General features: G+C 39.9%; 1 protein-coding gene across 2 annotated transcripts in view; it reads right to left on the bottom strand.

The window, feature by feature from the left end:
* The window catches only part of zgc:154142 (uncharacterized protein LOC555481 homolog), a 61,692-nt gene extending 48,986 nt beyond the window's left edge, over positions 1-12,706 (bottom strand). Inside the window, exons 1-2 of one of the 2 annotated variants that reach the window (XM_037538415.1) lie at positions 12,461-12,705; positions 1,166-1,302 (exon numbers count right to left, since the gene is read on the bottom strand). In XM_037538415.1, coding sequence (XP_037394312.1) covers positions 1,166-1,302; positions 12,461-12,596 — 273 coding nt within the window. In that variant the 5' untranslated portion in view covers positions 12,597-12,705. Of the gene's footprint in view, positions 1-1,165; positions 1,303-12,460 lie in introns of both variants that reach the window. The other variant, XM_037538416.1, reaches the window with a different exon arrangement.
* Between the last annotated feature and the right edge of the window lie 12,039 nt (positions 12,707-24,745).

Here is a 24,745-nt window from a genome sequence, read left to right as displayed (position 1 = left end):
ATGTCATTTGACCAGGGCACACAAACTTTTTCATACAGCTGTATAAATCAATAAGTGCTAAATGTTATATATTATAGATCAATTACTACTAAGTACCAACATCTGTAGATCAGTAACTGCTAAGTATCAATATCTTTAGATTAATCACTGCTAAGTTTCAATGTTTATTGCTTCATCACTGCTAAGTATCAATATCTACAGGTCAATAACTGCTAACTACTAATATCTATAGATCAATCACTGCCAAGTATTAATATCTATAGATAAATAACTGCTAAGTATTAATACTTATAGATCAATCACTGCTAGGTTTCAATGTCTATAGATCATTCACTGCTAAGTATTGATACCTATAGATCAATCACTCCTAAGTATCAGAACATATAGATCAATCACTGCTAAATATCAGAACCTATAGATCAACCACAGCCTAGTTTTAGAACCTATAAATCAATCACTGCTACATATCAATACATATACATCAATCACTGTATCTAATGTTTATATATTTACATTAAATCAAAGCTACAGTAGCTACTTCAGTGGCTTCAAATATCAGTGCCATTTACTTGCTGAGTGTGTGCGATTGGTCTTTTGAAATGTAGCTACTCGTAGTTAATCACTGCACTTCTCAATTCAAGACACAGAAATAATCACACATGCTTCTATTTCCTCTTTACTGCAATGGCATATTTTCCGTTTGTTATGCAGCTGTTCTATATGTTTGCTCCAGTCATCTTAAACTTATCCGTTACTGTTTAAAAAAGTACAGGGAAAATGTATGGTGCAGTCGTGGGCTGGAGGTTAGGGAACTAGCCTTGTGACCAGAAGGTTGCTGGTTCGATTGCCTTGGCTGACAGTCCATGACTGAAGTGCCCTTGTGCAAGGCACCTAACCCCTAATTGCTCCCTGGGCACCGTGGATAGGGCTGCCCACTGCTCCGGGCAAGTGTGCTCACTGCCCCCTAGTGTGTGTGTTCACTAGTGTGCATGTATGTGGGTGTTTCACTGCATGGATGGGTTTAATGCAGAGGTCTAGTTTCACAGTGTGCAAAACACAATAAAATGGTTGTTAATTCTAATTTAAGTGGCTCTCCTCTAAAATCTAACCAAGCTTTACATTCCTTCAGACACCTTTCTGGCTTTTCAATCATCTGGGTCACTACCTTATTGTTTTCCACAGTGATGTGCCAGCTGCAGCTCATTCCGTTATTGTAGTTGCTTGGATAATTCCCACTGCTGAACTCCCCCGAGTTTCCGCTCAGCTGTCCCGGGCTTCCACACCCCGAATCCAATACCTCCTCTGCAGATGACAAGCGAGAAACAACAAACCGTCACTGCTGGGGCCTTGGTGAACTAATTACGCTGTAATAGCACCCTGTAGATGAAGCCTTGCTAGAGTGGTAAATTAAATCTTATCAGCAAATTATAATAATTAGCACTTTTTAAATGAGTATTTTGTAATTGTGACATGAAAACATCATGGCTGCCGTATTTATTTTGTCCCTTATTTAAAAGCTGCCCTTCACATTGTGGAACTGGTTCATGATAAGTGGAGCATTAGGAATTGTCCAAAATGACCTGAAATAACATCTTGTCAAAGTCATTCATTGTAGTTACTTATGACTACTACTTATATAATTATAGAGAAACAGATTCAGATTTCTTCATAGTAGAACAATTTCCAAATTCTGTTTCTGATTGCTACCTATGTAAATCAGCGTAAAGTCCAGACTGCATGTGATGCTGAGGTTTCGGCAGATGAATTTGTTTGGATTAATAAGATCTCATTTGGCCACAGGTTCCGTGGAGAGTCTGTTCAAAGGGACTTGGCTTGGCGTACTTCTCCTAGGACTGGGCTGTATACTGACATGGTAGGGGATCATGTCGTTTTCCTAAAGACAGAAACCTTGAGAATGTATGCCATTACTCTCATGCCAGTGGTCAATGGAAAAATGGATATCCTGTCTTGAGGACGAAGACAGAGGGCATTCCTTCCAAGCCTTCTAGGAGTGCTCCTGACCTTGTGAAACCTGTTAGCTTGATAGCTGCTGCTCCTTCTGTGCTTGAGCCTGTTACTGGGAAGTCCTGTGATTCTACGTATTTGCCATTTGTGATTGACGGACGTGTCCATTTAGTGGACTCTACTCAAGAAGTCCCTATTAGAATTTTGCGAGATCCTGGGGCATAATAGTCTTTTATATTAGAATCTGTGATGCCTTTTTCTTCTGATTCCTATATGGGCAGTGATGTTTTGATTAGGGGAATTGGACCGAATGTTTTGTCTGTTCCTTTTTATAGGGTTGTTTACAAAGTCTGATCTGGTCTAGGGACAGGTGCAATTGGATATGCAATCTTGTTTGCCAGTAGAAGAAGTGCATCTGATTCTGCGTAATTATCTTTCAGGAGAACATGTGTGGAGAGATGATCTTTGGTTGAGTCTTCCACACCAGTCACTCGAATGGTTGATTTGGAGGAGAATGTTTCTCCTGAGATATTTATTTCTTGTGCTGTGACACATGCCATGGGAACATTCCCCACCCAAGGATCCTTCATCCCTAGTAGGGATGTTTTAAATTCTCAGAAATTGCCTTTCTGTTTCATCTGAAGTGTTGGTTAGAGAGCAACGTGCTGATCCTTCTCTAGGTGAATTATTTAATTAAGTCCAGCCTGCCTCTGTTATTAAAGATCTGCCTTCAGGTTACTTTTTGGAAGGTGGCCTCTTGTTGAGAAAATGGGTTCCACATAGCATTCATTTTGTGGGAGACTCTTATTTTTCAAATTGTAGTGCCAAAACTGTTTCGTAGCCTTGTTTTGCAGACCGTTCATGATGTGTCAGGACTTTTAGGAGTTAGATAGACCTACAATGGAATACTGCAGCAATTTCTTTGGCCAAAATTGAAAAAGGATGTATCTTTATACATTAAGACTTGCCACACTTGCCAGTTAACTGGTAAGCCTAATCAAACACTGATACCTGCTCGCCTTTAACCTATTCCTACTATTAGCCAACCATGTGAGCATCTGACAGTGGATTGTGTAGGCTCTTTACACAAGTCCAAAGCAGGAAATATTTATCTTCTGACTGATGTGTCAAGCCACACGATATCCTGCAGCTTATCCACTTTGTAAGGGGGAGCGAGGAGGCGGACGCACACGCTGAGATAAGCGAGATTTATTACGGGCAAATCCAGGGTCGTGGTCATAACAGTCCAGGGTCAAAGAGCCGATACGTACAGATTGGGGGACAGACATGACAAAGAACCAGAATCCACATCAAACAAAGACCAGATACAATGAAACAACGATACAAAGACTGGCAAACGCAAGGGGCAAACACAGGGCTTAAATACACGGAACAATGAGGGACGGAGTTACAAACCAAAACAAGAACACATGGACAGGACTGGGAGGGGCCAACTGTGACAGTACCCCCCCCCAAAGGTACGCACACCGAGGCGTGCCACACAGAACCGAAAACAAAAACACAAGAAAGCAAAACCCAGAAAAAGAAAAACCAAACTAGACAGGCACAGACACCAAAGCCAGAGCAGAGGCAGAACCGGGCACAGAGGCAGAACCGGGCATAGAGGCAGAACCACAAGAGGCAGACCAAGAAACAGGAACAGACGCAGAACCACAAGAGGCAGACCAAGAAACAGGAACAGACACAGACGGAGACACAGGAACAGACGAAACAGAACGAGGACAGAAAAAAAAAAAAAAAAAAAAAAAAAAAAAAAGAGGGAGGACGAGGAGGCACAACACAAAACGACGCCGACCGAGAGACGACCGGAGACACAGGACGAGGAAAACAAGAACGAACAACAGACCACGCAAAAGACAGGGGAACAGGCACCAAGACAGACACAGGAACGGAAACAAAAGGAGACACAGGAACGGGAACCACAACAGGAACGGGAACCGAGACAGACACAACAGTAGGGAACAGGACAAAACCAGGGACCGAACAGGGCAGAAACAAAGGAACAGAAACAGACACAGGAGGCACAGAAGGACCACGGGGAACAGAGACAGGAGGAACGAAAGGCCCAGGGGCAACAGACACAGGCGAGGGCGGGATGGGTGGGAACAAAGGGGATGTAATGTCCACGGAGGCAGGCGGGCCTGCTACGACGTCCACGGAGGCAGGCGGGCCTGCTACGACGTCCGTCTCTTGTACAGGAGACAGCAATCTACGCATCAGCAGGATAGTCTCTTGTAGTGTGAGACTGCTCTGATGCATGAAGGGCGGGTCCGGAGGCGCGACGACTGGCGGCGGGTCCGGAGGCGCGGGCTTGCCGCGGGGTGCGGCCACGGGATCAGAAGTGCCGCGGGATCAGAAGTGCCGCGGGGTGGGGACCTCTGCTCCAACCTGGAGGAACACACAGACACTGGACCCACTCGGCCGTTCCCAAAGCTCACTCGAGCGATAGGCAGCTCGCAGTGACGCTTGCGAACGAGCCGAGTCCCACAAAACGGGTCATCTGAATGCTCCTTCTGTCTGACCCCGTCTTGCACTGCAGGTCGCTCCTCCCTGCAGTGGCGCTCAAGACGTGCAGACCCAAGGCGCTTACCTGAGCTCTCGTCACCCGGACACAAGGCGTGAAGGTCCTCCGCTTTCTTGCGGGACCGACGAGACGCTCGTGTTCCCTCAGCGCCAGGGGATTTGCTGTCTCCGGCTTGGTGGAAACAGCCGGAGTTTCGTCCCAACGGAACAACCACATGCCGGAGTCTCGCTTACCTGCTGCGTCCTGTGGTGGCCAGTCTTTCTGTAAGGGGGAGCGAGGAGGCGGACGCACACGCTGAGATAAGCGAGATTTATTACGGGCAAATCCAGGGTCGTGGTTATAACAGTCCAGGGTCAAAGAGCCGATACGTGCAGATTGGGGGACGGACATGACAAAGAACCAGAATCCACATCAAACAAAGACCAGATACAATGAAACAACGATACAAAGACTGGCAAACGTAAGGGGCAAACACAGGGCTTAAATACACGGAACAATGAGGGACAGGTGAAAACAATCAGGGGCGGAGTTACAAACCAAAACAAGAACACATGGACAGGACTGGGAGGAGCCAACCGTGACACACTTCTATTACTGTAACGAGTGAGGAGGCGGACGTACGTGCTGAGATAAGCGAGATTTATTATGGGCAAATCCAAGGTCATGGTTATAACAGTCCAGGTTCAAGTAGCCAATACGGAGAGAGGTAGACATGACAGACACCAGAATTAAACAGAACAAGCAGAACAGAACAAACACCACAGTAGATAATACCAACAACACAGACAGAGATTCAAACAAAGACCAGCCCTAGACTAATGAAAACACAGGGCTTAAATACAAGAGGGCTAATGAGGGGTCACAAGACACAGGTGGAAAAACAGGTGAGAATAATGAAGTCATGAAACAAGGGGGCTAAACCAAAACAAACGCATGTGGGCTAAACCAAAACATGAACACATGGACAGGACTGGGAGGGGCCAATCGTCACAATTACTGCAATGTCTGTGGTTGAAGCTTTGACTCAGTTCATTTCAGTTTTTGGAATGTCCTCGAGTCATTCAGTCTGACCAAGGGTCTAATTTTACTTCTAGTTTGTTTATTAAGCCAGGTATTAAAACCTCCCCAAGTGAACACATGCTACTGTCTATCATGCCCAGAGCCAAGGAGCCTTAGAAAGGTTCCATCAGATGCTAAAGTCTTTGCTACATGCTTACTGTGTTCAAGTGCAAGGGGACTGGGGATCAGGGTAGCCATGGTTATTGTTGGCTGCTAGAGAGACGTCTAAGTAAAGTTTGGGATTTAGTCCTAATCACACTGGCACTACTGGCTGACGATTTGAAAATGTTAGGTCTGCCTAAAAATGTTTTGCTGGTCAATTTACTAAAGAGAAGTTCCTGCCACAAGCAAACGATACAAGTGAAAGTAGTGTTCTCGATGAGGCCTTCAGCTCCACCCACTACAACTCCACCTGTAATGGCACAGGCCTGTAAGGACATAAGCCCATCACATATCTAACACTAAATAATCAGCTAGTTTAGCTCTCATTAGCTAGTTATTGTGAGTTTCTGCTTTCCAGTTAAATCTACTCACCACATCTAACTTCCAGAATGAACAGCTTAGTCTATGTAACACCTACTCTATTGGAACCACCTACCTTGTACTTCATTAACAGGGTTCTTCATTACTTAATGGCTACTTTACAAGCTCCACTGACTTTATTGGTCCAGTATAAGGGTGTACAATTACAGACTACCTAGATACTTACTGTCTCATACTCAATCAGTCAGCGCCTTTGAAACCCTTTTATCATTGGTCAGTTTCTGACTACAGGACCGCTGATCGACCAGGTATTTTTGGGTGGTGAATAAATTGTGAAGATTTTGGTTAGAATTGGTTCAATAATGATTAGTGAGACTTTGGGCCAGACTGTCATGATACTGGCACATTGACCTGAAGTTATAGACCTAACTTCTCTTCACATCAGCGGTAAGCACATCCAGTTTATTACAGCAGTTTATTATGGCATAGATTATCCAGTTCATGTGACATTGCTGACTACATGTTGTTCTGCAGTAGTTGGAAACTGAACTAGCCTGTGATCTCTTTGGTTTTGTCCAAGGTAAACACGTTTTTAAAAATGTGTATGAGGGATATTTATGCATGCAAAATTATTGCTATTCATTTGCCTTTGGGTGTTATCATATACAACATCATCAAATAAATAAATAAAACGTGAAGTCCAAAAGTCAAAGACTACATTGAGGATCTGAGATTTTTGTCATTTAAACCTATAAATAAACAACAGAAAGTCTTAGAATTTGAAAAGTTAAGATAAAAGATTTTGGGGTCTTATCACTTCTGCTGAAGTGTTCTGATGACTCTCGGGTGGACTTGATCTACACGTCATAAGCTTTTGCACAATCTCATGGAGTCCATGCCCACTTGTCCATTAAATTAAAAGTAATAAATTCTGAAATTCAAGTATCAAAGATTCCAAAGGTGGTACCGTTATTCAATTTGTTCAGCTGAGAATATATTAAAGTTTTTTGTTAATTCAAAAAGAATGTAAAACAAGGTGTTATCACTACTGATCTCAGAAATAAATTGTTAAATAAAATGGTAATACTCTGAAAATGTTTGTGCAGTTTGTGCAAGCTGAGAACATATTTCAAATAATTGAAATATCTTTTATAAATTATTATAATGTAAATGATTCATGTTTTTACATTTCTTTGTCCAGCTGTTAATGCACCCAGAAGCTTATTATTCATGCCATGTTCCTCAAACACTGTGTAATTTATCATTATGGTTGAAATGACCTTAGTGTGTTTTTCACTATGTTCTGATTTTGAACAAATTTCTGGCTGGAAACTATAGAAGCAATTTTGAAACCCTGGAGGTTGATAATTATCAGTATAGCACACAAACGAACATGGTAGCGTGTGTGGTGTTGGTATGAGAGCAGATACAGCAGTGTTGATAGTTCTTAGAAACATCAGTGTCACTGCTAGATTGAAAGTGGTCCACTACATAAAAAATATCCAGCCAAGTGTGGCTCTGTGGTCAGAAGCTGAGCACCACTGATGAAGGGCTAGTCTCTAACTGTACACCAGCAGTAGTGGGGTTGGTTGGTGTATATTACAAAGTAAAATAGCCTTTTCTGGACAATATTCATGCACTGATGGTGTTCCTGCTAAAATTGACACGTTAGATGTAGGATTTACCCAGCACTGCTGACTTTACTGCTCAAGAAGACGAGGGCTGTGTCGCTTTAAATGAGGTACATGTTACAGATGCTGTCTCCTACTCGATTAGACCCACTCACTCACAGAGATTGATGACGTACATTACTATAAAGTACTATGTGACATTTGGCTATAGAAGCCAAGGGCAGCGATGGATACTGTTCAGAACGCTCCCTGCCTTTTTGAAGGATAAAGGCGTTTTCTTGAACTAGTAGAGTGGCAATGCAGACTCTCTGGTAGTTGGAAGTTGGCCAGTGTGCTTTCCAAATTGGGGTATTTTAGGGGCTCCTGAATTTTGTGCGTGTATGGCAGGAAAGTGTAACCAGACTTTTTCTAAAGCAATCAGCATTTGATATGTTGATGCACACCATCGGTTCAATATCAGTCTAATTAAAGCTCCTGTTTGGCGTGTACATATACAAAATGATTGACAGTGGCATCTAGTAAACAACATAAACAAACCATGACACCACCAATCCATGACCCATGGCCACCCCCCAGAAAAATAGACCAATTCGCTCTTCTTGGTCGGTCTCTGAATGGGGAGTAAGCAGTGGAAAAGGGAGAATAAGCTACAAACAACAACATAATAACCTTTATAACAAGCACCATTAACAATTTTAAAAAAGCTTAAATAACCTACTTGCTGGGAATTTTGGCTAAGACTCAGAGAAACAAGATAGCAGTCACTTTATGTGAGGGAGAGGAACGTAAGAAGCTAAGGTATACGTGTTGCTAACTCTGACTGGAACTTTTGCAGATCTGACGGTACCTGCACCAAATTTAGTCCCAACTCAAATCAAACGTAAGGAAACAGCAGAAAAGTCATTTCAAAAATCTCTCAACAGAAAAGATGAAGACTCTCTGCCAGCTCATAATAAAAACAGAAAATCATGAAAATGAGTAGAGAGCGATATTCTCCCTTTTTTCTTGTATTTAATATTTCCTTTGAGATCCACATGTAAGATTGTAAAGCATTCAAATTCAGGGGTACATGATCATTTTCCATCCTCTCATTAATGTTTACATGAACAGAAAAAAAGGAACGCTGATATTTTTAAACAGCAGGAAAACAAAAACATGAAGCTCTAGTAGCAGTGGAGTAAGTATGATATTACAGGCAAATTCAGCTCTGAGTCTTTTTTGGCCAAGAAGTCAAGTACATCAATTTTTTTCAGACTTGTAGCTTGAATGACTGCCAGTTGACAAGCTTTGCAATATTAAGTTAAATTTCTCCACTTAAAGGGAATTCCATTGATATTTCATAGTTTCTGCATAATTCAATCATTGAGATGTAAACAAAATCATTCACATTGGTTTAATGTGAAACGGCTGATAGAGAAACTCTGATTTCTTTATAGCGGTGAAGACAGAAACCAGGGTCACCACGTCTAGAATGCAAGAACAGATATTTTATTTTTCCCATCCAAAATGACCTGTGAACCTTCACACACATACACACACACACACACACACACACACAGACACACACACACACACACACACACACACACACACACATTTCGTAGCCGCTTCTCCCTCAGGGTCACAGGGGTTGCAAAGTTTTATATATAAAGTTCATAAAGGTAGCAGTACATTTTTTAGAAAGTTTATTGGGGGACGATTTTGCCCTACAACACCCTTTGTCTACCTCTCTGCCATGACTGGATTTAAAATATGTTTAAGGTCAAAATTCAGACATCATACAGTGTATTTTTAACCATTTAGTGTATTAACTTTCTGTGAGGGAGCTTTTAGAAGCACAGAACTCTTCAGACATTCCTGTCCCCATTGTGTGAAGAATTATGAATTGCTGAATTTCTAGAACCGAACAATTTGCATTAAAGCTCTGATTTACTTTGTGTATTGAACTATACCAACATTTTGGAAAATTAAGATCTAATTAAAATGGCAACTCTTGTGATTTGAAAATTGCATTTCGATTTAAAAAACAATGAATCGTTCAGTCTTTGGGCCTGTAGGGCTGTTCAACACAACCCCCTGTGCTACAGTCTCCATTCCGATTGCCAGTCTGGTAGACAGCAGTTTTATTGCTACACATCAATCAACATGTGTGCAATCACAATAAGTAAAAATCTCATAAAATAAGTGACAGCTGCTCTAAGTGTTCAAGCTGTGTGCAGCCATTTAGAATGATCACTTATGACACATTTGAAGTTCCTGGGAGAATTATCACAGATTATATGGTGTGTCATGCTGTCTATAAGAATTGAACATATGGTATCTTGCGGTGAGCAAGAAGAGGGATGATTAAGGAGTACAATCGAATAAAAAATACAAACACAAATCTTTAACAAATACCGTATTCCATGCTTTCCTCTCAGATCTGTCTAGTTCCCCTGAGAGCCAATGTAATGGACGTGTTACACGGAAGCTGTTTTTGGCAAAATTAGGACAAGCTTGACCTTGTAGAGGTCAGCACATTCACGAGTCGGGTTCACGCCTGAATGGGCGACACAGAGGCGCCCACAGCCGCTGAAGTAAATAAATAAATAAATCGCAGCGGGTCTCTTAAGAGCAGCGCCTCCCTGTCCTTCCCAGAAAAAGCTAACCTACATAGCGATGTTCCCCTCACACACATCTGCGTCTCTCGGTCTGTCAGACTGGAGCGTGGCCAGCGGCTGAACACATCAGTGCAACTCTTGTCAGCCTTCAAACCTCTCTGACCGTCCAGGCCTGCGTCCCTGCACCTGATGGATATACGATGTGAGCAAAGCCTCCAAAACTGTCTATGCGCCTCTCGCCTTTGGAGGTTCGAGGCCATGCTTTGGTGTTGAAGAAAAAAGAGAGCGGGAGAAAAAGAAAGATGTGATCTTCCAGCGGTTTGATGTGAAACGAGTGTGGTGCGGCGCTGATAAGCCTGAACTGATACACTCACAACAAACTGTGAAAGAGAAGAACGAATTCTTGTACTAATAAATCCATTGCAGAATGACATGGCATTTCTGTTTGAAGGTCAGAACAAAGCCCAAAAATAAGCTATCCAAATGATTTAATGCCACAATCTGGAACTCTTGTGATGCTCAGGCTTTCATACTACAGCAAAAATGTAACCAATATGCTGGAGCTTACATTGTAATCACAAGAGCTGATTACGGCTTATCTCAAGATATATGAGGCATTTATTGAAAGGCAGCATTCTTAAGGCCACATGACACCATAATGTACAAAACCCTACATAAACATGTATAAAGGCTTACTCTGACTAATGTCAGCTGTGAAAAGGGCTGATTTCGTCGATTTTGAAGTGATTTCACCTTTGAAATTTTAATGACAACTGACGCTTTTCTAAATGTCCATATAGATTAGTTTCAGTTGCCATTAAAGGCTGATGTAGGTTTCGTGAAGCCTTTTTGAATGCCAGCCTTCAGAACTTTCAAGCATGGTCCTCAATATGTTTCTCAATACTTTGACCAAAGCACACCGACCGAAATGGCAACAAAACCAAACCTTTTGTTGGTGTAAATTGCCTGTGTAGGTTTTTGAAATCCTCTAGAACCTTCTCCCTCACTTACACCATTCTAGAATGTTCTCTCCCCATTAACACAGTTCTTGAATGCTCTGTTCAGTTTGCTTTTTTCTATAATGCTTTATCTGCATTCACACTAGACGTCTATACCCATTTACACTGTTCTAAAATGTTCTGTTCAATTCACTTTGTTATATAATGCTGAACTCCCATCCACACTGTTCTAGAATTCTACTGCATTCACACTGTCCTGTTCAGTTCACTTTCTTCCAGAATGCACTCCTTCCTTTCACTCCGTTCTAGATGTCTATCCCTATTCACCTTTCTTCAATGTTCTGTCCAATTCATTTTGTTCTACCATACTCTCCTTCCATCCGCATGGCTCTAGAATTCTAACCCCATTCACAATGTTCTACAATGTTCTATTCAGTTTACTTTGTTCTATAATACTCTCCATCCACACTGTTTTGGAACTCTATCCCTATTCATACTATTCTAGAATGTTTCATCCAGTTCACTGTTTTATAACGCTCTTCTGTCATTCACACTGTTCTGGAATTCAACTCTCATTCAAACTTTTTAAAATGCTCATCCCCATTCACACTATTGTAGGAAGCACTCTTCTGATTCATACTGTTGTAAAATGTTCTATCCATTCACAGTGTTCAAAGAACACCCCCTTCAAACTATTCTCAAAATGCTCTCCCCCAAACTTTCCCTCATTAATACTGCTCTAAAAAGTTCTCTCCCAGGTTACACTGTTCTAAAACATTCTCCACACTGACACTGTTCTACAACATTCTTACTGGTTTGTTTGTCTTTTTAGTGCTCATTCTGGAACAGGATAAAGGCAACATTGGAGTGTTGGTGTTTGCGGGGTCAGTGACCTTTAGAAATGACATTAACATTGCATCATTGTGAGTTTGTTTAAAAGGTTTATGGCAATTGATTGTCTTGACTGGTAGGGTATTGATCTGACATCAGGCCTACATAATTCCCATTTATGTCCTGTTGAAGGTTACAGAGGCTGAGTACTAAAGTAATGTCATTTTAGTTCATTTATTTTTGCCTAAATGTCATAAAGACCAATTGTCAATGCGCCTGAAGTAAACTCCAGCAGTGCTGCACAGTTGTCCACAGTTCCTTCAGAGTTCAATAACATGATGCACATGCACCAACAACTGCCTTAAAAAGAATGTGAAAGTAACTCACCTTCTTTGTTCTCAGTTTTAGAGTTGTTCCTCTCAGTGACATAGACCACAATCAGACCAATGCAGGCCAAGGTCATGGCCACAAAGAGAACAATCAGAGATTTCTCCAAGTTTGTCAGGCCTTTCTTGGATGCCATCTTCCTCTTCTGGCGTTCTTCGTCCACAGTGTTCTGACTGAAGGTGTGTTCAAGCTGATGAAGACAACCTTGCAGTGCTTTTACCAGACAACTGTCCCATGTTAGTATCTGCCGTTCCCTGTTGAACTTTGTAAGGCTGTACTTTGTTCTATGGTAAGCTATCAAGGTATACCTGAAACACCTGCAAGCCCACGATAGTGATCTCTGCCATTATCAGCTGGACATGTTAATTCGATATCACTGTGAAACTGCAGGATTTGCAGTACAAGACTAACTATATCTAATCAGACATGGTGCAATCTGGGTTTACAATCTTGATTCTGGATTTACGGTCGTGTGTCAACATAAAAGCTCAAAATGACCAATGTTTAAAACTGTAGCTCACTGCAAAAAACTATTGCAACTATGCGTCCCTTCCATTATTGCTTGTGCAACACTTGATCACTAAACTTTATGTGCATGGCTATGCATAAAAGGTTCGCTGCACCTTGTGCTTAAAAATATACACCTGAGAGTCATCTAATCACAAACTTTAATGGAAGGAATAAGACAAAGTTGATCTGACCCTTTTTGCACAAATCTGCTTCAATTTGAATTGTGATGTAGAAATAATGCAGAATCTTGTGTACTTTATTTTATAATCTCCCAAAAGCTTTCTGTTGTTTATTTACAGGATTAAATGAAAACAATAGTAGATGCTCAGACATTCAGACCCCACTGCATATAACAATCAGTTTAAATGTAGATGAGATTTTAATAACAAAGCACAAAAAGAGAAAAAAGTCAGGAATATGATTTGTGGTATCATAAAACAGCCAAAACCTACTTTACCTCTTGTTGGATGAGTAACTAGTAATTTTCAGTCCTGACTGGTCAGCTCTGGATGATGAATGATGCTCTTTTGTGGGTTTAGCATAAAAGACTTAAATGTGTCATTTAAAAACACAACATCAACTGCCCAGGCTAGAAGAGTGCAGCAATGAAAAAATATGATGCTCTTAAAAGAGTTTGAAGAAGCATCGTCTGAGCACCCCCTTAGGCCACAATGATATTGAACATGCTTCATTTAGCTGGAGGCATTTAGCTGGTGGAAAACTGACAGAAAACAGCACTGATGCAACCTTAATAAAAAGGTAGGTCATTATTGTGACATAAATTATTTATGTCAGCACATGCCAAGTCATGACCCACAGTTTGAAAACCACTGCCTTAAGGTTTGTATGTAGGCTCTAGTCATTCTATGAGATTCTGTATTGAAATTTTGTCAAGAAAATTTTGGACATACTGCTCTTTCCATTTTTCGTGCCTAATAACGTGGAGAAGTACAACCCCAGCATACTGAAGCTGTGATGGAGGTGGAGGGGAATGTGAGAGATGGAATATTTCAGGCCTTCAGACTTCCTGTTATCAAGCTTACACCTACTAACATGAGTTTTTCAACAGCAAATTACATGACTTTTCTAAAAATATTACAAAAATCCAAATTTTTTATGTTTTATTGTTTATATATATATATATATATATATATATATATATATATATATATATATATATATATATATATTGCTGCTGTCGGAACAAAAAGAAAAACATACATTGCTTTCAATGTAAGTCAATGGAACCAGAATGTTTTCCGAGTCAATTTTGCCCATTTATTTTGGTTCATCCTTCATGAAATTCACACACAATATAAAGGCCAACATGCATTTTCCAATTATTTCAAAACATTGTTGTTTCTCCATTAAGGATGGAGAAAACAACAAATTAGTTATATTGAATAAAAGCAGAACCAGCTTTTGTGCATAGCTCTTCTGAAGACTTAAATGCTTGCTCTTAATCATGTCATTTAATTTGGCAGAACCTCATTTTAATGCTAATAAGTTGATGTGACTGGGTGCAAAGCAAATATATTATATATATATTAACTATTTTTCAAAATTTCTGCACTTCAAACAAAGTCAGAGTAGTTTCATGCAAAACTGCTCTGTTTTAGAGAAACTTACATCAGAATTGTTCACAGTGGTGTTGATAGGAACCAGATGTCTGCAAAGTTTACATCTCTAAATATGAATGATTATGAATACACTGCCTCATGGAGAGATGCATGTGGGAACTGTAAATAGGTAAGAACAACCATAGTTTGTCAGATTTACCACCATCAGCTCTACGTACAAAACTCAGAACACAAATGTAGGCTCAGTGGTGGTTTTGGATAGTAAATAAAATGTCTACATTTGTGTTGTAGACATCACAACCCCTGGTTCCTATCAGCACCACAGTAAAGAAATATGAGTCAGTAAGTTTCTCTACAATGAACCATCTCACAAAACACTGGATGACTTTGATTTTGATCTCAATGACTGAATTAGATAGAGAATGTTAAAACTGGAATTTCCCTTAAATGTGGAGACAGATATACATTTGGGCTTGGCAAAGGATTGATGTAAGAGGGGCCTGGGTTCGAATCCCAGCTGGGTGACCAGGGCGCTTTCTACGTGGAGTTTGCATGTTCTCCCTGTGTCTATGTGGGTTTCCTCCCACAGTCGAAAGACATGCAGCCAGGCCAACTGGATGTGCTAAATTGCCCCAGGTGTGTGTGACTGTATATGTCTATGTGTCTGCCCTGCGATGGACTGGCGACCTGTCCAGGGTGTTTGTGCCCAGTGACCCGCTGGGATAGGCTCCAGCTCCCCCTGTGACTCAGAAGGACAACTGGTTTAGAAACTGTGTGGGTTTATATGTGAGCTATAACTTCAATGATGCTCTCTATGAACATATAAAATGTATGTATGCTTAAAAAAATCTAATTAAAAGCATAATGTTTGTCTTTTGCCATAAACAAAATAATAAACTTTGTTAATGAGAAACTTTAATTAATATATTTAAGCTTGGCAAACACTTGTTATCAGATTTTTGTCTTATTTATGGCACTTGCCCACACTTCATTTGCTTTTAACTATATAACCTACATTTTAGTCATAGAATAGTTACATAATACATCATAGTAAAATAAGCTTTAATATGATCAATTGAATAATAAGCCTGGGGCTTAAGTGGTTTACAAATACTGTACACTTATAACAAAACAAACAAATATTTGGCACATATTCACAATGCCTGGGATCCAAAGGACTAAAATACACTGATGTTGCTGGATTCTGCCATCCCTACTGCTACATTCAGTGAACAGGATGGCAAAGGCAACAGTTTTCAGCACTGACTCATTGAACAGGGTTGAATGAAAGAGGGAGCTTTTCAAAGGAGCCCCTTTTAATTCAGTCACCACACGTTTGTCCGCCTGACCCACTGGAGGAGGCTTTTGATGGCGGCTTTTGAACGCTTCGGTGCTATCTGGCTCTGTCTTAAAGGGAAGCGTCAGGCTAACACTATGAAGCTCTCTGTAGGAGCGTTGTTCCTCAGAGGCAGTGGTTTTGAAGCAAGAGGCACTTCATCTCATCTTATGATAATCGGAGAGCGGGGCAAGGGCTGTCTGCTGCTCCCATAAACACATGGAGCCTGGTATCAACTGCTATCAATAAGATTATAGCCACCATACCCACGTTCTGCCAGAAGCCTTGACCACATCATTATCTGGGGCTCCCTGTTGTGATTATGTTAAGCAGCGAGTTTGCATGCCTCATTTGAGATAGCTGCATTCTAGCACTCAGTGTCAATCGATCAAGTAATATGTGCATAGTTAGTCGGTCACACTGACAAAGCAAAGGAAATGAGCCTCCCGATATTACAGCTGTTCTTAACTGGGTAATTTAACAGCCCTTTGGTGAAGTAGATCATGCTCAATGCAGAAGTGCCATTGCCTAGAATGAAATACAATGACAAATATAAGACCATGTCAATATGGAGTGTAGTTGGTTGATATTTATGTTACCTTTGAAGGATTTATACATTTTTTGGTTGCTGTGAATACGCAAATGCTTCAAATCTGAAGCATAGAGTTTCTTGCAAAAGTTTGAATCCCGCTGGTCAAACAACATGTTTTGTTGATTCCCTAGGTGGAAATAAGTTAACACATCCTCTACAGCAGTGGTTTCCCACTCTGGTCCAGGAGAGCTACCATCCTAAAAAGTTTAGTTCCAATAAGCTGTCCCACCCCTTACTTAGCTTCAGCCAAACAGGGACTTGCAAAGTGGTTAATTAGCTGGAGATGGTGTGGGAAACTATGGTTGGAACTAGGCTCTGCAGGATGGTAGACCAACAGGACCAGGGTCGGAGACCACTGCTATACAGAGCAAAAACTTTATACGTCTTAAACTTTCTGCAAATTTTAGTTTAGTTATTTGTTTGCTAGGATTAAAATCATAGGAACACTGTATAAAATGTGCCATAAATTTTGCACAAGCCACATTTTATGCCTATTTTCCCCCCAGTGTGTTCAATTCAGCAAATAAACAGTAATAGTGCACTAAAATGTGCAGAAGTGTGCTCTTTGTAAAGGACAAATTGACTTATTTTCAGTCAGAAACTCAACTAAATTTGTCAGGTGGCGCCCAAACTTTTGCACAGGGCTGTATTTATGAGGAAATTATCCTTATTTTTATTAACTTCTTCAGTTCCCTTTCAGTCCTTCACTTTCAAATTTAATTTAAACACTACAGGAAAGTTAAAGTACTAACCCTGTTTTCCCAAGTGAATCTGTTGGGGTATATCTGATTTTTAAATGACTTGGACTGGAAACGGTTAAAGCTTGGTCTCAAAGAGGTTGACTTCAAATTTCAAACAGTTGCTCACACTTGATTTTCAAGCATTAGCTTTTTGTTTTAGATCAAATGGATTTTAAATATGAAACAACAGAGCCTAACAAGCTTATATGCTGATAGATGCTGGATGCATTACAAGGTTCCACTGCAGTTCTGTAAGGAGCTAAGTATCTTTTTGGACCTGATACTTTTTTTACTCAAGTTGATTAGCTACGTTTAATTTTACTTAAGTCATTATTTCATTGATCTAACAAGACTTACTGGAGAATGGTTTTTAGGCTACTTCTGGTTATGGCAGAGCTGATTTAGAGGGAGCCTGGCCACTTTCTATTTCTCACATTATATCAAAAACAGGACTGCAAAATACCAGGGCTCCCACAAGTCCTCAATGATTGAGGGTGAATAGAGCTAAACAGCTAAAAATGAAAAATTGTTTTTTAGCCACTTGTTCAGGACTTCTAATTTTGGATAGTAGAGATATGTATTTCACAAAAATGTTTTTTAAAAAATTGTATTTTCTTTTTTTTACAGCTAATGGGATTTGGGCACTAGCATTGCTGCTACTGAGTGCTGAGTGGTTTACATGACTACTACTGATTTCTGGTTGCTTAGTTTCACTGTTACTGAGTGAAATTACAGAGTAATAATTGGTTAGTATTATAGCGACCGAGTGCTAATTGTTTAGCATTGATGCTACCGAAAGTTGATTGGCTAGCATTACTGCGACTGAGAGCTGATTGGTTAGCATCACTGTTACTAAGTGCTGCTAGGTTAGTGTCACTGGTACTGAGTGCTGACTGGTTGGTATGACTCATTGGCTGAGTACACCATTATTATTGGCAGTGAACACCATTATAAAGTCCTATAAACTCTATAACTGAGTTCAAAGGTGATTAAATAAAAAAAAATTATAATAATTTTGTTCAAATGTTTTATGCTGTTCTACATTCAGGAAATGACTGCATTCTTCTATATAAAAATGTTTAAGCATTTACAAACTATGTTTTTGCTCAAATGCTCCATATTAACCCATTTATTTTTGACCCACTTGGGACCACCCTGTGGCATTTGGCAAACCCGGAAGTCACAGTGAGAATGGCAGTTCTTCTCACTACACATTCTCTGGTGTTTGCCCAGCTCTAGCAGTTACATAAGCTAGCAGGTAACCTTTTTTGGTGTAGCCTACAATCTGTTGACAGGTCATGTCTTCATTTACATGCTGAGATAAACTGAAATTTCCTTTCCTGATGGTGATAAGGCCATGCTGATTCTTACACAGCCACTGCCACCTGATTTGGCTTGTCTTTGCTCAGGGCTACCACTAGCACTGCGAAGAGAGAGCCATACTGTCAGGATTTAATTAAGAGAAGTACAGGCAGAGTGCCTCAGCATGAAATCAGGTGTGAGCAGAGGACGACAGTCTGTCACACCGCAGCAATCTGCACATTTTTAATTTGACTTTTAATAAGAGCCGACCAGGAGTTTGAATAATCGCACACCCTCCATTCAGGAATGAGAGGTGACAGCTCTGCGACAGTTAGCCATTGCATTATTGTTTAGCACATCCATATTCAAACTGAGAGATGTGAGTAACTGGCTTGTGCTCTTTACATGATTTAACATCATTCTTCCCACTTATATTCTAACATGCCCCACCCCTTGCGCTGCTATTTGTCAGTAGTAAACGATATGCTCAGCCATATTGAATGGAAAGGCTCTAATTCATTGACAGTTAATTAGAATTTTTAAGAGAGAGCTCGTTGACAGACTGTTTATGAACTACTAACCAGTCCTAGAGCAGCAGGCAAGCTGGGTGGAAAAATAATGATTAGCCTTACAATGAAGGGATGTGTTTACTTTTTGATTGTATGCAAACCAACACCAAGTAAAACTATACTGCTTAAAAAATGAAATTTAAATTGTGCCCTAATTTATCAAATATTCAGATGTGGTTTTTCTTTAAAGCTGCACTACGTACATTTTGGAGATTTGGAAATATGTAATTGCATGTTATGTTTAGAAAATCAGTTGCACTTTAGATCTTTTCTCCAAACAGATGGATCTGATGATTGTGAGTGGGTTAAGAGAGCTTTCGAAGAGACCTCAGTTAAAACTTAGTGTAAGGCATGTCTTCTAAGCATGTACGTGAATTATCTACTTTTGTTTCCATACCTTCATCAGCAAAATGTTGATTTAAACATCAAGCTGGACCTTCTTTTTGAAGAAGGTGACGCTGATAAGGAAAGATGTGGTACAAAAAAGATCCCCTAAATTCACAACATGTCACATGAGCAGGGGTGCCCAAATGTGTGCGTACGACTGTAAATCAGACCATTCAGTCACCTCATGCACAAAGGAAAACTCGCCTGTTGGCATTATTGAGCTTTTAAAGCAAGTTAGGCGTATTGTATAGATGTCAGGATTAGAAATATTAGAACTTAGAAATATCAACACTTCAGTGTCGGTCTGCCCATCTATATTATCCATATAATGAGCGCGGGATAATTACTATGAGCCACTTGTTGACCATTAATTAGAATTTTTTGAAATTGGATGTGATTTATTGATACAGACATTCATTAGAAGCAGGGCTAAGGGCAACGCTAATGAGGTTTATGAGAGAGATAGTCAGTCAAATCTGAGAGCAAGTTAGAAATTAGATGGGTTTTATCTCAGCTAAATCACTTCTGTTGTCCTCTTAGCGCTGTTAGACAAAGACATTCATTCAGTAAGCAGGACTTAAAAATATCTCCCCACATAGGGAGATAACTACTATTCCAGCTGCTTTCAGACTCGTAATGAAATGAGCCATTATGAAATTGAAGTCTTATCTCTCCTCTGCCAAGACCAAGTAGCCCAGAACTTCCAGACTGATGAATACAAGCTTACAAAGGCTTAGAGCTTCATAATCCTACACAAGCACCAAAACCGGTGACTGCTTCAAACTTCACTCTTCTGCAGTAGCATCAACATCACTGTGTACAAACTCTTTTTACATTTACTATTTACTGGAAATGTCCTCATCCAGCAATAGCCATTAAAGGAGTCATAGATACAACATTGATGTCAGAATTTGTAAAAAACACTACAGGTTTACCAAGTAATTTTGTTCAATTTCTATTGGTCTATTCATCATGGCATTTTAACACAGTGTAAAAAGCAACTGGCCATTTCAAATTCTGTCAAAAAATGAAAAATGACCAAAATGTAGTTTTGCGGGGTTTGGTCCTGATAGCGATCATATGTAAATAGCCAAAATAGCATGTAGCCTAATAATTTGTTAATAATCTCACTAATAGCTAAATCGGAATAGAATACACTGCCATCGGGAATACAGTTTCTGTCTGATTGAACGAGGTGGAGAATCCTGTAAATCATTGATTTAAGTCAGTTAAATAGAAGAATAATAACCACATAAACGCCTGTATCTGATTACAGTACATTCTGCGCGTGTGTGTTTGTGTCATAGCGTTCAACATGACAAGAGCAGAAACTGGTCTGCAGAGGAGACAAGGTTTATGCTTGGAAGTTTAAAAGACAGCGGTGGATGACATCTCAGAGCATGAGATCTTCTTTTTGGCCTTCTTTTTAAAGTAATTAAAAACACAAGCACTGCTCACTGCTGCTCATCTCACTCTGACTGGACTCACGTGATGCTAATTGTCATGGTAATGTCTACACTAAGCGATTCTCTACGCATGCACGTAATTATGGATCAGATTACTTGTAGTGTGCATGTAAACGGAGATTTCCATCAGATTGTTGAGTAGAGTGAGCATATAAACACCTCAGTCTTCTATAAATGGAAGGTATCCAATCGGATTGGCGAAAATCTTTGCATGTAAACACAGCCAAAGTGAGATCAGAAAACAATTCATTCAAAATAAGCTGTTTTTGCAGCTTAATCTGTATGTACGACTGGGTATGGTGCATTTTGAAACGCTAGCAATGAGTAAACGCTATATCACCATTTCAAAAAAGCAAGGAAAACAAGTTTTTTCCATAATACGGACCCTTTAAGTGCAGACCTGTTAGACCATAGGAACGTGCATGGACCAAGCTCAGCAGGCCACACATAAATGAGGCGTTCTTCAGTGAAAGATGGTAGGTTATCAGATATTATTCAGGCAAAGTGAAGCTTTGAGCAGAACTGAGAGCTGGCAGTATATAGATAATTAGCTTGTTACAGAGTAGCACAGAGAGAGAGAAAGAGAGAGAGAGGTCTGCGTGCACGCTTTGTTTTGGAGCTCTCTCTACCAGGGGAGCAGTGATTTATGACTGCATCTGTCAGCGGTAATAAAGCAGTCTCTAATGAAGCCAGAGGAAGGTGACCTTGTGATGCGGAGTGACTTTACCCTGCATGTGTACAGCAGAGTTATTGACAAGACCTCTGAAATGCATTGAGTCTAATTGAAGCGCAAGAGTTAGTAATAACTGGGAGAATAAAAGTGCACATGTGAACATGCACAAGGGTCCAGACTCACACACATACATGGGCTGTTTCACTGCACCACTAATATATGTAGGGCAAGTATTCTATGGGGAGCAGTGCCATCAAAGGAAATGCCAAAGCTCCAGCAATTTAACACAGCAGCAGGTAAACAAGGGGGTGTAAAATCTGACCTGGGATGTGCAGAAGGGAACATTATGTGGTGAGTCTGATTTAACTGGCTCATTGTTCTTAGCAGGATAAAGTGTCTATAGGACAAACAAATCCATGTACTGTAAGTTAAATGACGCTCAGTGTTGGGTCGATTACCTAAGAAATGTGATTAGACACTGGTTATAGGCTGGATGGGGGGAAATGTAATCATTAGAATAATCTAATCTGATTAGTTTTAGTCTATTTCTTATCTAACTGCTTTGTTTAGTTTCACAATTTGTAAATTGGTTATATAAAGTTTAAATCATCTATAGATACAGACCCAGTTTCCTCTCCTTCCTTCTTTCTGCCAAAACGGCATTAACAAATTGAATTACTGATGGTGTCCAGTTGGCCTGACTGCATGTCTTTGGATGGTGAGAGAAAACTCACATAGACCCTGGTCTCCCAGCCGGGAATCGAACCCAGGCCCTTCTTGCTGTGAGGTGACAACACTACCTTAATATCATTTATTATCTACTGCCTTAATTAAAATATAATCCTGAAAAGAATAATCCATAAAAAACGTAACTCTAATATTTATACCTCTTTTAAAACATCCTGCTTTTCTGATTGTGGTTGTTTTTTGTAATCAGATTATTTAATCCAGGTTACATGTAGACCACTTCTGCCCACAGCTATTTCTGTCAGCTATTTCATTTTTCAGAAACCATATAGAAAGATCACCCAGCAACTCCGCTAAACAATATATCAATAAGGTGAATTAGTGATTAGCTTTGAAGTCAATGCGAATCCAAAATGATCATATATTTTTTTTCTTGACATCAATTATGGTATCAGAGAAGGTCTCCAAGATCTGAGCATTTTCTGTCGATGAAAGGCAGGGGAGGTGAAACATGATATTATTGAGATGCACCAGAGTTTTGACCGAAAACAACCAAAATGTTGGTGCAGAGGAAGAGAAAAAACTTAAATAGGTATAAAACATAAAATATCACTGAACAAGCAATAAGGTAATGAAAATAAGGAGCCGTGATTAAAAACAGTTTGCTTTGTCACTCTCTTGTACTATTTAGTCCAGATGTGTTCAAAGAGTTTGATCAGCAGCAGATTAACAGTGAAAATCATTAGTGATTTATCATCTTTGTGCATGACAATCCATAACATTGCCAAAGAAACCCTCCATTACAGGTTTGGTTCTACTTGAAAACATAACATCCCAGTTGATATCGCTGCTGTCAGAAGAAAACCTTGCATCTCTAATTTTGATGTTTTTCAGTGTTTTTTTTACATCATTTGGAAATCTTGTATGTAATAAATACATTGTAAATACATTGTATGTAACTTTCATGAAGAATGGACCAAAAGAAATGACCCGAAATGACTTGGAAAAAAGTCTGGTTCCACTGACTTACATTAAAAGTAAAGTATGTTTTGTCCTTCTCCTATAAAGCTTTCTTCCGACCACAGTGATATGCAGAATATGGCAAAACAGCAGAAGCAGAACGGACGAAATGAGGATAAAATTTCATGAAAGACAGTATCAAAGTGGAAAGTATAATGAAAATAAATAAATGAATAATCAATAAACAAACAAAAAATAATTCCCTTAGAAAACCAACTGTTCACAATAATTTTCACCATAGTTTGTCCCGATTGTATCAAAAATAAGCGTTTTTCTTCATTACCTTGCACCTTTTTCACTACGCATGAATAAAAAGACAAAAAATGATAATAATAATTATATTTCCAGTTTTAATTTTCATCCACGCCTGTCCTTTTTTTCAGTTTTGCCAAAAATATAATTTGTTAATATTGTTGGTTAATATTATTATGAACTAACAATTCCAGAAAAAAAATCCATTTTGATCTCAGGTTGGCTTTAAATATGAGTGAATAAACATCCATCCAGCAGCCAGAGGGACCCTATCTGCAGTTCAAATGACAGATATGAGGGCTGGCTAAAAAGACATGTCTCCTTGGTAAAACGATTTCAGACCAGCCTGCTTTAATTATCAGGAAATTTAGGTCAAGTCTTTGGCTGGCCGTGGTCAAAGACAGCAAATGGAAGCTTCATAATTAAGATGCTCCAGTCATGGTTACAGAAGAATTAACAGCATCATGAACTGGTGTGATGTACGAAAGAAACACTACCAGTCTAGAAGATCACCAGAGAAATAAACAGGATCATGCAGGACTTCCACTACCAGTGGTCACTTAAAACACAACAGCAAGAGCAACACTGGTCTGCAGTGATGTAATCCTCCTCCTTCCCCTCCTCTCCATCCCCATCTAAATAAATTAGATGAAATAAATCACAGTGCAAGAATAATGACTCCAATCAATGCTCTACACTCCCCTTTTCCTCCTTTTGAAATTCAATCTACATTTTTTTACTTTTTAGTGCAGCGAATCACTTTGCCAGACAACTGAGGAGTGCGTTTTTCGGTCCGTTTGATGCTGCAATCTATAAAATCTCTGTGAAGGTTCAGTGAGGGGTACGGTCTGTATCAGCACTCTTGCACTGCACCACCACTGCGTCCTGCCTCCTGCTGCCCAACCTACATCATTACTCTCTACATCAAACCCCATGTTTAGAAACAGCTCCCCTGAAGCCTGTGCAGAGGCGTCCACCCTTTAAAACCAACCTGAAACACAGTTACCAGAACATTTCTCTTCATATTCTCTATTATCAGTTAATTAAGGCAGTGACAAAAGATGATTTACATATCAGATTAACTAGTTCGATTAATCAGAAAGAGAAAAATTGGTAGCACAAAATTTCACATCTCTTTTAACAAATTAAAAATACAAGGATTATTCCTCCT

Source organism: Pygocentrus nattereri, chromosome 5, assembly GCF_015220715.1.
Source record: "Pygocentrus nattereri isolate fPygNat1 chromosome 5, fPygNat1.pri, whole genome shotgun sequence".
In the NCBI taxonomy this organism is placed as follows: domain Eukaryota; kingdom Metazoa; phylum Chordata; class Actinopteri; order Characiformes; family Serrasalmidae; genus Pygocentrus; species Pygocentrus nattereri.
This window is presented reverse-complemented; position numbering and strand designations above follow the sequence as displayed.